Below are 16,307 nucleotides of genomic sequence, written 5' to 3' on the forward strand. Positions count from 1 at the left end.
TCCACTTTAAGAGTCCGTATGGGATCCAATGGTTCATAAGAATTTCAGAACAAAAACGTTACACGTGTCATCACATTCATCGCCTAATAAGGTCATCACTCATCATCATCATTTTGTATAGATTTGATATGACCCCATAAAACCAAGATTCAAGATACTATGAAAACCAAATTCTATTGGGACCCTTCTCCAGAAAACAACAAGAAAAAGCAAGTTAAACAACAAAAATGGCTGGAAAGCTCTCAAATTTTCTCATTGATTCTCTCAAACTATTAGTTTTATATTCATGGCCTCTGATTACACCACTCAAAACCCTTGTCTAGAACTTTCTCGCTCTCCAAACACTCAAGGATTTATATTCTTTCTTCTTCTTAGAGCAACATATCCTCTAATTGTTGGAATGTGGGATTTATAGCATACTTTGTTCCCCTATCAATTCTCTTCAAGCCTCACCAAAGGCAAAACCATGGTTTACCCTTTGATTTCCATTAAAAACCCAGTCTTTTTAACCAATCAAAATACCCCAAGAATCCAGGAGAGATGCTCAAAGTATTCAACTTTTCAATCATTCAGGTCTTTTCAGCAACAAAAGCCCAAAGCCCAGTTTTTATACCGTGTCATAGGAGCTAGTCCTGGTGAATTTTCTGTGGGAGAAAGGAGGAAAAGTAAGGGAAGTTTATGGCAAGATGGATTTCAAGAGATGATGAGATTGTGTGGGTTGGGGTATTGGGTTCAAGGGTTTAGGTGTTTTCCATGGTTGACTTTGAACTTCCACATGGCTCATAATCTTAACTTGGACCCTTCAACATTGCAGCTTGTGCAGAACTTTGGTAACCTGCCTATGGTGGCTAAGCCACTTTTTGGAATTCTCTCAGATGCTCTGTCTATTGGGGGTGCTCATAGAATACCTTATATTTGCATTGGAGGTCAGTTAATATGATCTTCCATTCAAGTTTGTTTCTTGATGAATTTCACTGCATTTTGTTTACCTTTTTCTTTTGATTCAATTATATTGTTTGTGCTTTTGATTTTGTGTTCTATAGTTCAAGTTTGGTGTTTGTGTTTTGTTGTTCTTTTATTCCTTTGTCTGGTTTCAGGTTCTTAACATTTTTTTCATATTTTGAAGACTTATGGATGTTCTATATCTGTTGAAATAAACCTGTTTGTCAAGAATTAGGTTATGCTTTTTTTAACGAGTAGCAGATGCTAGAATTCGAGCTTCGTATTTGTCGTCTGGTAAAGCTTGAGTTTATGTACTAACTAGACTAAGCACCTCGTTCAAGTTCGAGTAACTTCAAATTTATTATTATCAGAGAAGAAAATCTAACATCATGTGTAGGAAAGGAGGAATTCATACTCTTGACTTTATTGGCTTCATTGGAAGCATTTTAAATTCAAGAAGTTTTGAGTCGTTGATTGAAAAATTGATCGAATCTTACTTAGAATCCAACTTTCAGTCCTTATGCAGGTCCTGTCTTGGGGTCAATTGGCTTTGTTTCCAGATGCATGTCAAGCTCTTCCCGCTCTCATGGCATGTGTTCTTCTCAGTAATACAGGGGCAGCCATTACCGAAGTTGCAAAGGATGCTCTTGTTACAGAGTATGGCCAAAAAACCCGAATTAATGGACTTCAGTCTTATGCCTTCATAGCTTTAGCTGCTGGTGGGATCCTGGGGAACTTACTAGGTGGATATTTCTTACTCAAATTACCATCCAGAATGATGTTCCTTGTTTTTTCGGTTCTATTATCTCTTCAGCTGGCAGTTTTTGCATCCGCAAGAGAAGAATGTCTTGGTTTAGCTCGACCTTTGGGCCATATTACAACAGGACAGTCGGTTTCGGAAAATATCAGAAAACAGATATCTGATCTTATGATTGCCATTAGTGAAGACAGCATTTTCCGGCCTTTAACTTGGATTGTAGCTTCCATTGCCTCGGTTCCTATTCTGTCAGGCTCAATCTTTTGCTACCAGACTCGGTGCCTACATCTCGATCCTTCAGTTATTGGAATGTCTCGAGTAATTGGCCAGTTGATGCTTCTTTCCTTGACTGTGCTTTATAACCGTTATTGGAAAGAAATTCCCATGAGGAAGTTGATCGGTGCTGTGCAAATTTCGTACGCATTTTCCCTTCTTCTTGATCTTGTTCTGGTAAGACAGATCAATCTCTGTATCGGAATTCCAAATGAAGTGTTTGCCCTCTGTTTTTCGGGTTTAGCAGAAACCCTTGCGCAATTCAAGATCCTTCCTTTCACGGTGCTACTTGCAACTCTGTGTCCACGGGGTTGCGAAGGATCTCTTACTTCTTTCTTGGCATCAGCATTGTGCCTATCATCGATTGTTAGTGGATTTTGGGGAGTTGGGTTGGCTACTTTTCTTGGAATAAAATCCGGTGATTTCTCAAAGTTGCCTATAGGAATTTTGATACAGTTCCTTGCTGCACTGTTGCCTTTAGGATGGATTCATCGAGTACCTATGTCTCTATCTGATGAGAAGAAAAGAAAGAAAGGTCTGAGTAAAAGAAACCGAAAAACCAGAAGGGTTGGAAGAGTTGTGGTTGGTTCAGTTTATGCTTACCGACGAGAAAGAGAATCTGATGCAAAGTAGTAGAGAAGCTATTTGGGAGCTCCTTATGAGCATATGACCTGAAAAAAACAAGAACATGCCAGATAGTTGAAGTCCGATATTTTATTGAGCTAGGGGTCATCAGCAGTATGAACCCAGCAGTTTGGCAACATACAACAAGGTCTTGTTTTTGAACATTGCATTTCTTTTTTGTTGAGCTCTGACTCGAAGGAGATCGGCATATGCATTACTTTGGAATTTAGTTGAAATGTAGAATCTATTTCTTCTCAAGCTTTACTGGTCTGTAATCGGCTTGCAGTACCAACCAGATCATGAGGCTGTTGCTGCAATCAGTTCATATTTTTGTCTCGGCAGTGACAGTGTATCCGTCCGATTGAGTCTACCATAGATTTAGTATGACGTGCAGACGAAAATATTGTAACAAAAGTTTTGAATGGTTTATGTTGTTTGCACTGTAACAAAGATCCTAGTTTGAGAAAAATGAGATCACTCCCTGTAAGATTATAAATAACTACCAAAACAATATACCATAAAGCTAACTTGGAAGTGATGGATTTATCGAACTTTATCCATGGCCGAGGTTGCCGCATTGACTGCAAAGGTGCTCTTCGATTAGCAACTAACCAACTCTTCAAAATCAATAAGATAATCAACTCTTCAAAATCAAAGTGAAATGAGAAAGTGCCTTATAAGCCACATAAAAGCTGAGTCTTGCTAGTGATGCTAATCCAACTACATCCAGGTGCCTTCAAGCCTTTTTCCTTCATCATTTTCCTTAATCTTGCCACAACATCACATCTTTTAGAAGAAGAACGTATATTCGAAAGTGAGATGTAATTTGATGGATTCGGGTTCTAAATGAATAAGAAACCTGTGAGCAAGTCGACAACAGAAGCACTGATCTCAACTGTCGGCTCCATCCCATATTTGTTTGTTATTGTGTTGTAAAAATGAAGACCTTCATTTATCAATCCCGACATAATGTAAGCAGAAAGCACGCCTACCACTGTTATCATGTCTGGTTTATTCCCTAGCAAAAGCATCTGGTTATACAGACTTATGGCTTCGTCACCCTTTCCATGTAATCCATATCCACAAATCATTGAACTCAATGATATAGCATCTTTACGGAACGATCCTTTATCGAAAACAAGCCTCGCACTATTCAGTCTGCCGCATTTAGAATACATGTCAATCAACGCATTACACATTTGACATCACTGGTCAGGTCTTCGCGAAACCATGAATCTGTTTCCCAGCCATTAAACCAGCATAGGAGCTACAAGCGGGAAGAACACTCACTACAGACACTTTATTGGGTTCTATTCATCATTCAACTGCATTTCCTGAAAAGAATCAATGCTTCATCAAAATCTCCATTTTCAATATAACCATTGATCATTGCCGTCCAAGAATAAATATTTATCCATTTGATCAAGAACATTTCTACCCATCGAAACTTTACTGCTTTTCGAGTACATATCGATTAAACTACAACCCAAAATGAAAATTGAAACCGATACCGAATCGAGTTCATTCTTCAGAGTATAACAATGGAATTCCCTCCCATAGTTACGACCCCAAGTAGCCTCACCGCCACTCAAAGGCAAAAGGCTCGAAAGCTTGAATCCATTAAGTTGCCATCAAGTCGCATACTTTTAACAACTTCCCGCAAATCCTTAACCAGACTCCAATCCCCTGAATTCGAATAACCCGAAATCAATGCATTCCAAGACTCCACGCTTATCTCAGACATTTCGTCGAACACATTCTTCATCTCCTCAAACTCTCTACATTACCCGTACATTGAAATCAAAGAATTGGAAACAACGATGTCCAACACCAACCTAGTTTTTATACCTTGGCAATGAATCGATTTCCCCGCTACCAAGTCTCTTAACCCGCAGCAACTTTCGAAACCGTTGCCAAATTAAAATCATCAGGCTTTACGTTGAAACGACCCATTTTGCAGAACAAATTAAAAGCTTCAACATACGAGTAATTTTTGAGACACCGATTGATCATCGAGTTCCAAAGATAAACATGTCTTGAACCGAATCAAAAAGGGTCTTTGACTCGGTTAAGTGCCCAAAAGAGGGGTATAAAGAGAGGAGCTTTTAGGCTAAAAATGGGTTACAAGTGAACCCAAGGAAGTAGACTCGCGCGTGGGTTTGCTCGGAGAGTTGGAGAGGTTGATGGGTGAATGAGAGATTGAGATGGAGGAGAATGAAAGGCGAGTCGATCGCAGTGGCAGATACGTAATAAAGGCCGGTTTTCAAAGCAAGTAAATTGCGAGTAAGGAGGAAGAAGAAGGTCATTCGGATTTTTGGCTGTAAATGATAAATGATTAATGCTAAACGATTTGACATGTAAGATTCGGAATTCAAAATATTAAAAGATAAAAATAAGTTTGTCGATTATTGAGATTGTTTAATTTATACAAGTAAATTTGATTTTTATTTTTTATTTTTTTATAATTGTGAGTTGAATATAAAATAGAATTTATTTAAATACTTTTTAATTATTCTATAATAAATGTTTATATCTCTATATACATTATTGATATCATTTCATTTATGCTAAATTTAAACTTTTAACTCTAAGATTTGGACAAATTTTCAATAATTTAATTGAATTTAAATTATTATTTAATTAGTTTTTTAAGGTTGAGATCTATTTTAGATCTTAATTTTTTATTTAATGTTATAATATTTACGTCTGGGTTTGTCTAAATTTATTTATTTATTTTGTTTTGTTTTATTTTGTTAAATTAATTCTTAGAGTTAATTACATCATGTGTCTTTAAATTATAATTTTCATTTTAAATCGCTCTTTAAACATTTTAATATTATAATTTCATCCTCAAACTATAACTCTCATTATAGATTAGTTCTTAAATTTTTGAATATTCTAATTTCATCCCTAAATTATTACCCTCTTTCTAATTGGTCCTTAAATTTTTGAATATTCCAATTTATCCCCAAATTCATCCAAATATATAATTAGTTTCAATCATAGTTTAACCTAAATTTTGTTTCCCCCCTCAAACATATAATAAATAACTTGGTATAATGATTTTACTAACAAGAGATGTAATTAGTATATGCATATAAATTGGGATGAAATTGGAATGTTTAAAAATTTGGGGACCAATTTAGAATGAATGTTATAGTTTGGGAATGAAATTAAATTTTTTAAAAGTATGAGGATCAATTTAGAATGATAGTCATAATTTAAAGATAAAATTGAAATATTTAAAAGTTAAAAGACTAATTTAAAAAGAGAGTCGTATTTCAATGACATATAAAACAAACTCTAATTCTTATTATAATTTTCAAATGTGTCGATTATGTTATACTTGTATGCTCTTAAAAATATATTCTCGTGTCAATAATTTATATAACAAATAATTAAAAGTTTTTAGTTAACAGCTGTTTTCTTTCATTAGGTTACGACTCTAATATCTATTAGGAGTAAACTTTTCCTTCTTCTCCCAACTAAGAATTGTCGAAAAATATATTATCATTGTTCCGTTATTTTTGTTTTGAGTTGATTAAGTATATAATTTTAAGAGAAAATACAATTTCATGTCAAGTCATATAAATAAGAAATGACAAAATTATTTTAAAAATTAATTGATAGATTTGTTTTAATAGATGTAAAAGAATACGACATATAAGAATAAATATAAATATAAGTGTTGTTATTTGTTAATATTTTAAAATTCTGATAAGATATTTTGAATAAGACAATTTTAAAAGTTAAAATAGATAAACTTACAGTATCTTCTATGAATCTATTGAATAGTATAGATAGTAAAAAATATTATTTTCTAAAATTTTTAAATTATAACAGTTAAATATATGAGTTTGTGTGTTGTCGATTGTTAATAAACATATTTAAATGATCATTTTTTTCTTTTTGAAATAAAGGATTAACTCATGAAAAACTAAAAATGACCGGTATAATTTATCTAACTAAGATCAACTTTTCCATTCTGATGACCTCGTAGATCCCTGAAATCAAACCTCCTGGAAATTTTCCATTCTATTTTCTCATCAACCAAACAGACAATAATAAAAAAAAAACTAGAAACGAAAATTGAAAAACAGAAAAATGGACGAGGTGGTGGAAGAAGTGGAGAAGACAAAGAAAGCGTGGGACTAAGCCTATTCAAATACCGAGAAACACATACAAGAGATTCAAGAATATGGGAAATCAACAATGGAGGAAACTAAGATCAAAAATTCATTGCCCAGATTAAACGGGTTGGCTCAAGACGGTTTGGCTTTGCTTAATTCATTGCAATTCAATCTCGATCTTCTCGCTCCACAGCTTCCTACCGATGAAGAGGTCCAGTCTGCTAAAGCTATTCTCGAAACTTGGAAAAGTCAATCCCAAAGGTTAATTTAAACACCAAATTTTTAGTTTTGTATCGAAAATGCGATTTTTTTTTGTTATTTGGTTTTGGGTTTTGGGTTTTGGGTTTTGCGTTTTAGTTATTGTTATTGTTTTAATAGATTGAAACTTTTAATTCCAATGTTAATTGTGTTTAGCTGCAATTTAGCAAATCTTGTTAGTATTTTAATTGCATTTAGTAATGAGATCTCATTGTTTTTACTGTGATTAGTTTGAGATTGAGTCTGAGGAATGCGAATTTACAAGCAAAGGATAATATGAGGAAAACTACTCAGAAAGAGGTAGGAAATTTCATTTGCTAAACTGATAGTAATTGCCATGGATTGTCATTTTCTTTATGGTTTCGGTTCACTTTGCTGTCGATATTTGATGTAATTGTGTCCATTAGGTCTGCAACCGAAATAAACATCATGCAATCGGGAATGCGGATCGTAATTTAAATCCCCAGTAATAGCCCTTTGATGTGTAAAATATTTTTGTTTGTGACAGTATCTGAAGATGGTTACTTCCCTATGCAAAGTTTGATAGATATGTTGTTAATTACATTATGAGAAATGTTCTGTTTTTCGGTTTCTCACAAGTCATAGTTATATTTTGTATCTTTTGTAGAGAGAACTTCTTCTCGGTGGTGGAGAAGAATCCACGGTTCGTCGGCGCAATTTGCAGTATGTATTAGATTTTTTTCTTCTATTTATAGTTTCTTTGGCCTTCATGACGTAGTAATTAGCCTAAAATCCCAGAGTTTTATATGGTAACTTTTTTGAACGAAAATAGAATAATATTTTTCTGCTTTTTTCGATATAACTCATAATCATTTTCAGGACGAAGGCTGGAATGACATCTGCTGCAGAAAGCATCACGGAGAGCCTTCGCCGTTCTCGTCAATTGATGGTTCAGGTTGGTAACATGATTTTTTTTTCGCTTCTGTTTCTTCGTTTTAATTTATCTTTGATGGTCTTATAGTACAGCTCCTTATTGTTTTCCCAATATGGTTTTGTTGCTTTACATATACGTCTATATAGGAGGTCGAAAGAAGCACAAACACCCTCATGACTTTCGGTATGTCTTCATATCCCCATTCCGAAATGTTTATTTAATGAAACTTACTGAAAGTAGTGTGGTTTTAGAAAATTCGTTACTTACGAATGGAGTCATGTTTGTCCGAGGTTTGATTAAATGTTCATGTTCTCCTTAAGAAACTGATATGAGAATTATATCTATGTTGCTTTGGCAAATCTGTTTTGGATTTTTGGAACATAGACTGGAGTTAGTGCATTCCATTTGTTGACTTATATCATGCATGTTGCAAGTGTAGAGGAATCTACGGGAGTATTAAAGAAGGCTGAAAGTGAATACAAGGGGCACAAATCATTGTTGTCACGAACTCGGAATCTACTGTCGACGATGCAACGCCACGATGTTATTGACAGGTATTATCAAGAAGTTTGGTTTCCCTTTATATTCTAGGACGTCACAGCTTATGCTGCATCATGTCTGGACAGGGTAATACTCGTAGTGGGATTTTTATTGTTCTCGTTTGCTGTACTTTACGTTGTTTCAAAGCGAATTGGCATACTTAAGTTGCAGAGGACAATTACAGCAGCCATAAGAGCCGGAATGGCCGGAAAACCGGAGCTTGCTCGCAAAGCCGTAGAAGAAGGTATTAACCAAGGTCGATTCGATGGTAATGTAGTTCCTGATAAGGGACTGCCATTACAGCAACCTATGCACGATGAACTTTGACACTGATATTTTCACAATTTTCCAGCACTGTAATTGAACCTTCTTAGAGGATTTTTCTCTCCTTTTCTCCTTTATGTTTGGTTAGAGGGGAAAAAGAGCACTGCATTTCTTTGCTGTTCCGACTCTTGTTCTTCTTGTACAATCAGTTTCTGATACATATCGAGACGGGTAAGAGAATATCCTTTAAGGACTCTTGAAATACATGAAGATTCAAGTACTCATTGTGAATCGTAAAAAAAATGTCGATTATAAATGATTTATTTAATTAAATTTATGGTTATATATCTCGATAGATTTCAAAATAATTCGAGAAATCATTTTCTTAAACTTAATTCTCAATATTTATATTTTCATCAAAAGAATAAGTTGAATTTGATCTCAGAATCTAATTACCCTATATTTCTTTTCTAAAACTAAATTATTAATATTTTCCAACACTTTTATTAATTTCATCCATTTTACGTTTAATCCCTAATGAACGAAATGCCCAAATGATTCTATACGACAAAGAAAAGGACATACAAACCAAACCTGTACTTTGTTAAGGAAATAATGTTTCAATTATATTTGCATACCTGGATCCGAGTATCGAATACAACCAATCGACACTTATTATGAAAGCACAGAGACACACCCCGATCCAGGTATCGGATTCGGACACAATACACAAATATGTAAGTAAAGTACGAAGACTGGTAGCTAGATGACTCGGACAATCGCCTTCGACGACTTTGAAAATCAAATAATACCAGACTGCATTGACATTCCTAAACAAGATACTAGACTGGCTTACCATTTTATTTATATACTCTCTTATATCAAAGGTCAGATAATCCTTGCCCGAAACTCTACTTTCCTTGGAAATCAGTTTCCACGCCACGGATGATCAATGCTTGGAACTAGCATTCAATAGAAGTAGAGCAAACAAGGAGAAGAAACTTAGCGTTTAAGGTTATGCAACCGTGATACTTGTTCGATTTCCTTTATAATTAGTTCCTTTTCCTCCTCGAATTCCTCATCTTCACCACCTGTGACAGATAATTGTTTCTTAACAGACGAGCACAACGACAACTGAAGAAATGGTTACGAATGGAAAGTTTTTAACCAAACCATACATCCAGTGTCATTCGTACAAAAAATGTATGGCCAAAAGAAGTACCTTTTACCGAGAGATTTTGAAGAAGATCTACCAACTTCTCATGGTTTTTTGCCAGAATAATCTTGATCTCTTTTGGCTTGTTCGGATTAGCAACAAAAACCTGCACGTTAATAGCAAAATATATAATAAATTAGAACAATTTTAATAACCTTTAAATGTTTTTTTTTCGCTTTCATACATATATGTAGGCTAATAGTCCAAGTAATACGTTGAAAATGCAGCAGAATTATACCCAAATTCATAATAACCTGAGGTTAAATTTCAATCTCAATGGTCAAAATTGAACACTAATATCTGCAGAGATGTCGGGCAGAACATCTTATCACCATCATGAGATGCAAACGAGTTCACATTTACCAAGACATATTAAAGTGAGAGAGAGTTGAGACATTGAGAACCATAGCCGAGTTGAAAGAAGTTAACTTGAATGACTCGGCTCGTCTCTTCAAGTTACTATGGTTAACAAAGTTCAGTGTGGTGCATACGAGTGCCGTCTCTATCAGTTTCAAACTCATTATCATCAGTCATCTTTTTGTGTCCGATTATTAACAAATAACACTGCCACAAGGCTTTCTTTATGAAGAGGCTTTCTAGAATTCATGACGGAACATATTCATGTGCACGGGTAGGCTTGTGATGGGGACTTGCGAAAATGATGTGCATGTGTGTGAACGAGAGAAAGGCGAAATGGGAGAGGTAAAATATCACCTTGAAAATGTGGAAAGCTGAAATCTGAATGTTTTGCTTGAATCCTGGTTTGACAAAAAGGATACGAAAATAAAAATTCAAAGCATATAACCTACAATTGCAAACAAGTTACTCTCAACGGTTAAGATACTTAATACTATAAATGACACTCATGTCTGAGAAATTTTTAGACAAGAGTATGTGAATTTGACCCTCCAAATACACGGAAAACTTCTATAAGAATTGATGATACTTATGTGCCACAAATCCGTATTTTGACACTCACTCCCAAGTCCGAGCAACATTGATTTAATAATGTAACCAAGGAAGTAGACTACGACAATATTATCAAACATACAAGTCAAACCAGAGAGCTTGAATGGTTAAACTAGGTCCTATCTATTCAAAGTTGAATATCCAAAATAATGTCTAATAAGTTCAAGTTGTTTCTATAAAACATAAATACCAACTGAAACTCCCGGCTTTCACTCTTGCATTGCTGGTATTTATGTCCCTTCAGGCCCAGTGGATGATTCAACCCAATTACACCAATAGAGTCATAAAGGAGCAAAAGTATAGTTAATAAGTACCTTCAGCAATGTCATCATGACTTTCAAATATCGAACTTCTAAAACATAGCGCTTCATTATATTGGAATTTGATGGCTCCAAAAGAAAGTCCGATAGAAGCTAAACAGAAAACAATGCAGCATTACCAATCAAAACATAGCAATAGAGCAAAAACTGGAAGAGAAAAAGACCTTAGAACCGACCTTTAAAGACTGCCTTCTTGTCACATAATTAGAAGATGTCAAAAGCTTTTCATACATATCGAAGAACTGGAACAATGTAACCTCATTAGCAAGCCAAAAGCGAAAATGGAAAAATCAATATTTCAACAAACTTATGAAAAAAGATATCTTCACAGCTCTACACACCATATGCAGATTCATCAGGTGTAGTTTGATGTCATTTACCAAAAAGGTATATATATATATATATATATATATATATATTGTTGAAGAAATTTGTTAGTTCAGCAGGTTATCTAGTGAAACCTTTGATCAGCATACAATTCTAAAGCAAAAGCAGGCTCAGCCTAGATCATTCTGGAGTCGCATAAGATATGAGATAAAGCACTATGTAAGTGTACCTCATCATAGTGAGCAGTCAAATATTCAGATACCACTGTTCCATGTTTTGTAAGCAGATCCTGAGAAAATTCAGTGAAAGACATATAAGAGGAAGAAAGCATGGAACCCAAAAATGTATATACTTAACACAAAAGTACCATTAAGATTTAAAAACTAAACCATCTAACCTTTAAATGTTGAAAATGAATCAGAAGCAACATCAAAGGTGGGCAGCTCCACATATTTGAAGAACAACACAAAGCTAGCGGAATTTAACATGTATCTGAAAAACCACTACAAAATTTAACTGGTGAAAAACTGAAACTTTCGTTTCAGTAAAATATTAAAAAGAAAAGACATGAGCTTAAAATGAAGAAAGTGATCTAGTAGCTAAATTTCCTCCTTTAGGTTACTTGGACTAGTTTGTAGAAATAAATCAGCAAATAGTTTGACATCCAATAAAAGCAGAAACCATCACTTCTAAAATAAGTAATGTGTCACCACCCTCTTAACTTATCCAGTCCTGAATTTTCCTGTATGCAAGGTGCTTTTACACTTGATCTTTTAAAGCATCCCAATTTGTAATATGAAAAAGAAATTTATGTGCAGGAATCTAATCTTCAGTTAGCATCAACATAAGATATTGGAAGTGGCGATTACCAAGTATCTGAATGTTAAACTTAAAGATCATATTTCATGCATGTTTCGCTTCCTCACCTAAAAAAAGTACATAAAATTGTACTTGTAAAAGAGCATGCAAAAACCTTTAAAAAATCAGCATACAAATGAATGTGATAATTGGTAACATGCAAGTTTAGATGATATAAAATATAATTAAAGAAAATATCTCCTCCAAAATCCTTAACAATCATTATTGGGGAAGAAGCAACTTCTATAACCATAGCATCATTTCAGCAACATCATTAAGTACTTCAATCATGTTAAAGAAAATTCATAAAGATCATATGCCTTACTGTGCAAGTGTTGGAAATTTGATGCACTCCCTCAACATATTTCCGCAATGTAAAGCAATTTCCTTGTTATCATAGCTGCTTGCAAAAGATAGAAATCACTCTTATAAACCAAACTATAATGAATTTTAAATGTTATTTCGGTAAACAAACTGGTCAATGCCATCCTATGAAGATGAACAACCCACTCTGAATAAAACAAATAGAGAAGAGAGAAACAGTAGCACTAAACCTGGTTTATACGCATTTGATTAGCATGTAATAGACAATAAATTATAGAGGTTTTCAAGTTGAAAAGAAGAGAGAAAAAAAGGCATCGACAAAGATGAACGTGAAAAATGGCATTCATAACCTTACCAAGCTACAAGAAAGTCGAGTAACTCCATATGGTTCTCAATGTACTCCACACAGCAATATCTGGAGTCAATTTGTTGCTTCAACAATATGGACCAGCAGTGTACTAAATCTTTTCTTGCCTGTAAACAAATATATCACATTGGGATGCTTAATAAATAACCATATATGAGCCAAAATGGTAAAAATATCAAGAACTTACTTCCCATCCTAGAGAGGGTAACTCGTGAACAAGAAGAGAAAGGACATCCTCTTTAGAAATTTCAAGTGCCAACTCTAAGACTTGATCCACATCCGGTTCAACCTCCCCATCTCCGGAAAGCATGCATCTCATTGTCACGAAATTCTTTTCCACTTCTTCCATAGCCTAATACTTAAACAAACTATCAATATCCAAATTCTAATCCATTCTTGATGTATTCCCAAATATAAAATCCCTCAGAAACAAGATCACAAGGTTTTCCTTGATACCATGAGACAACATTAACAGACATTGACACCAAGCAAGCATCCACCCCCCAAATAGCATTAGAAATTGAACATTCCATTTGGAGGTCTCAGGTTCAAATCAAGGGAGAGCTACCTCAATTTCAATAGTTCATAGGGCAATGAATTTTCTAATTTACAGAAACAAATAGGGGGATTCACCATTTCTTCATATCCCAATAAAATGAATAAAATGTGAAATATTTAAAAAAAGCAAAAAAAAAAAATCGTTCCCAAAACCGCTACCAAATGAAATAATTCATGAAACCCATTTCATAATTTCAATATTACAACGAATCTAAGATTCACACACTTCGTCCTAATCCAAAAAAAATGAAAGAATGCATGAAATTAAACCAAGATAAGAAAAAAATGACCCAGATCAAAAAATAAAAAGAAGAGAAGAAAAACCTTTTCGTGAGATTTAACTTCAGAAATGGTTTTGATGTCGAGTGCCATGAGACTGTCCTTGATCGCCTTGGTTACCTCTGTCGGGGTTTTGGGCCTTGACGGCTTGAAGAATGAGAAGGACATGATGGATCAAAAGCTCTGATGAATATACGACTCAAAATTCAATTCTCTCGATTCCGTTTCGATGAAGGATTTGTAGATTGAGGGGAAAAAGTAGAGGCCGCCCGTTTAAGCCTGCACTTAACCCGTGGGTTTTTGACGGTGTGGGCTTAAACGGAACTGGTTAAAAAATTTGTATTCATAAACGGTTTTAAGATTCGCGGGTTGTCCATTTAATATATGGGTTAAACGGTCTTACTTCCGGCTCGTTAAATAAAAATAATTTTAAATGCTTTAAATGTAATAAAAAATAATGTTTTAACTTATTACGTCTTTAAAAATGATCGAGCAACTTGAAAAGGAAGGTAACATTCAAAATAATAAACAATATTTAAATTTTATTTTAAATAGCCAAAAATAATTATAAAATAATATATTTTTTAATTTTTTAATCATTAATATAAATATATATATAATGGTATAATTACTTAAACTCAAATTAAAAAATAATATTTACTTATATCACCAAATTGAAAAACAAATAAAACAATAATCACATTATACTTTTATAAAACACGATTATTTAAAGTTATAATATGAAGATATCGAAGTGTCTAAAAGCAGAAATTCAAACATAAAAATTCAACAAAATCAAACATTATACAAATCTAACAAGAAAGTTGTCAAGTGGTCATAATAATTGTATTTTATGAATACTTTAGAGAAAGACTAAAACATAATATAAAAATATAAAATAAAATACTTATAGTATAAGAGTAAATTTGAAAGATATAGTTATACTAAAATTGATAAAATATAAGTCATTAATTTGTTAAAATATATTTATTTTGTAAAAGTCTTTAAAAGTTGAAAAGTATGTTTTTCAATTTTTCTTTTATTTTTCTTTCTTATTTTTAATTTAAATATTACATGTCATGTGATATATTATTAGAATATCACGTGATTTTTTATAATTAAAGAATAAAATGGATAACATACTTCATGAAAAAAAAATGAAGGTCAAAATTAAATAAAAAAAATCTTTAAATACCAAAATGATAATGATGTATATTTAAATGAAAAAAATATCAAGCAGTGGTAAAATTATGACAAACACCTTAATAAATTTAAGAACTACAATAGTATAAGTAATTTATTTTATTTTTATAAAATTCTTTAAGTTTATTTTTTTCTAAGATTTTATGAATTTTAAATTAAGCGGGCTTTAGCGGGTTTCACGGGTAACCCACGGGTTTAATAGTCCGGACTAAAAAGCACACAATTTAAACGATCTTCAATTTTTAAGACTCAAAACCCATATAAATCACAAATTAAACGAATAACCCCGGGCGAGTTCTAGGAAAAAGCGTAAAAGGATCCGTTGATCACTTCGAATTATGGGAATTAAAAAAAAAAAACTGCTAAACAAAAGTCGGGAGAAAAAAGCTCGGTAAATTTACGTTTTGTATTATTATTTTAGAATTATAATACAAGTCATTGTATTATGATTAAATTTTCAATTGGATCGTCATATTTCAAACAAAAAAATTAACTTAAAAAATTTAAACAAATTCAAACCCACATAAACACAAATATTTTCAATATATATATATATATATATATTAATTCTATACCCTTAACTCAAATCGATAAAAATGTATGTTTCTTTTTCCTAATCATTTTTATATCATAAGAAAATAGGTAATCAAATATGATAAAATTCTAATTAACTAATTTATGGGTAAACTACATTATTCATCACTCAACTATCTTGTCACTCTTATTTTTATCACTAAAATATAAAAGTTTTCAATTTAATTACTCAAATTTCAAACAACTCAAATTTCAATTTAATACCATGTAGGATTATAATAAAAAATAAATTTAAAAATCTTAAATTATACCTTTAAAATTTAGACTCAAACCCTAAACCTCAATATCAAACCTTAAACTCCAAATTGTATCCTCGCCCCACCCTTATCCTCGACAGCCCAACTTTGTATCCTTCAACAAATCCCATCTGCACAGCTTGGCCAGTCCAGATTGCAAGGATGATCTAATTATAGATGAGGTTCGGGTTGTGTCGTAACCGTCTTTCGGTTGGGTCCCGAAATTGGGCTTCGACTTGGAAAATGTGGATTGGAGTCGCCACCGATCATTTATTTTATGAAAAATGGGTTGATCGGATACCTTATTTCTTACCTGATCTGCGTCTTACCAATGATATGTCGGATTCGAGAGTCGATTACAGTCAAGGAAGGG

The 16,307-nt window shown here is 33.4% G+C and overlaps 2 protein-coding genes and 2 pseudogenes across 2 annotated transcripts; 2 read left to right on the top strand and 2 right to left on the bottom strand.

The window, feature by feature from the left end:
- The first annotated feature begins 273 nt into the window (after positions 1-273).
- On the top strand, positions 274-2,705 carry LOC120218320 (probable folate-biopterin transporter 9, chloroplastic). The gene is made up of 2 exons (XM_039215304.1): positions 274-926; positions 1,458-2,705. The coding sequence occupies exons 1-2, from the start codon at positions 467-469 to the stop codon at positions 2,603-2,605; spliced, it is 1,608 nt and encodes a 535-aa protein (XP_039071235.1). The 5' UTR covers positions 274-466; the 3' UTR covers positions 2,606-2,705.
- Positions 2,706-2,785: 80 nt separating this feature from the next.
- LOC120218319 lies at positions 2,786-4,925 on the bottom strand (annotated as a pseudogene).
- Positions 4,926-6,613: 1,688 nt separating this feature from the next.
- On the top strand, positions 6,614-8,850 carry LOC120218324. Its single transcript, XM_039215305.1, has 7 exons — positions 6,614-6,987; positions 7,215-7,284; positions 7,613-7,668; positions 7,825-7,900; positions 8,026-8,062; positions 8,319-8,433; positions 8,506-8,850. The coding sequence occupies exons 1-7, from the start codon at positions 6,809-6,811 to the stop codon at positions 8,744-8,746; spliced, it is 774 nt and encodes a 257-aa protein (XP_039071236.1). The 5' UTR covers positions 6,614-6,808; the 3' UTR covers positions 8,747-8,850.
- Positions 8,851-9,261: 411 nt separating this feature from the next.
- On the bottom strand, positions 9,262-15,437 carry LOC120218325 (annotated as a pseudogene).
- Between the last annotated feature and the right edge of the window lie 870 nt (positions 15,438-16,307).

Source organism: Hibiscus syriacus, unplaced genomic scaffold, assembly GCF_006381635.1.
Source record: "Hibiscus syriacus cultivar Baekdansim isolate YM2019G1 unplaced genomic scaffold, ASM638163v2 tig00110195_pilon, whole genome shotgun sequence".
NCBI lineage: Eukaryota > Viridiplantae > Streptophyta > Magnoliopsida > Malvales > Malvaceae > Hibiscus > Hibiscus syriacus.

Excerpts from the sequence above, each read along its gene's own strand:
- LOC120218320 (XM_039215304.1), top strand. The coding sequence starts at position 467 with ATGGTTTACCCTTTGATTTCCATTAAAAACCCAGTCTTTTTAACCAAT. Across the intron at positions 927-1,457 it reads ACCTTATATTTGCATTGGAG|TCCTTATGCAGGTCCTGTCT; the intron begins GTCAGTTAATAT and ends TCCAACTTTCAG.
- LOC120218324 (XM_039215305.1), top strand. The coding sequence starts at position 6,809 with ATGGAGGAAACTAAGATCAAAAATTCATTGCCCAGATTAAACGGGTTG. Across the intron at positions 7,285-7,612 it reads GGAAAACTACTCAGAAAGAG|AGAGAACTTCTTCTCGGTGG; the intron begins GTAGGAAATTTC and ends TATCTTTTGTAG. Across the intron at positions 8,063-8,318 it reads AAACACCCTCATGACTTTCG|AGGAATCTACGGGAGTATTA; the intron begins GTATGTCTTCAT and ends TTGCAAGTGTAG.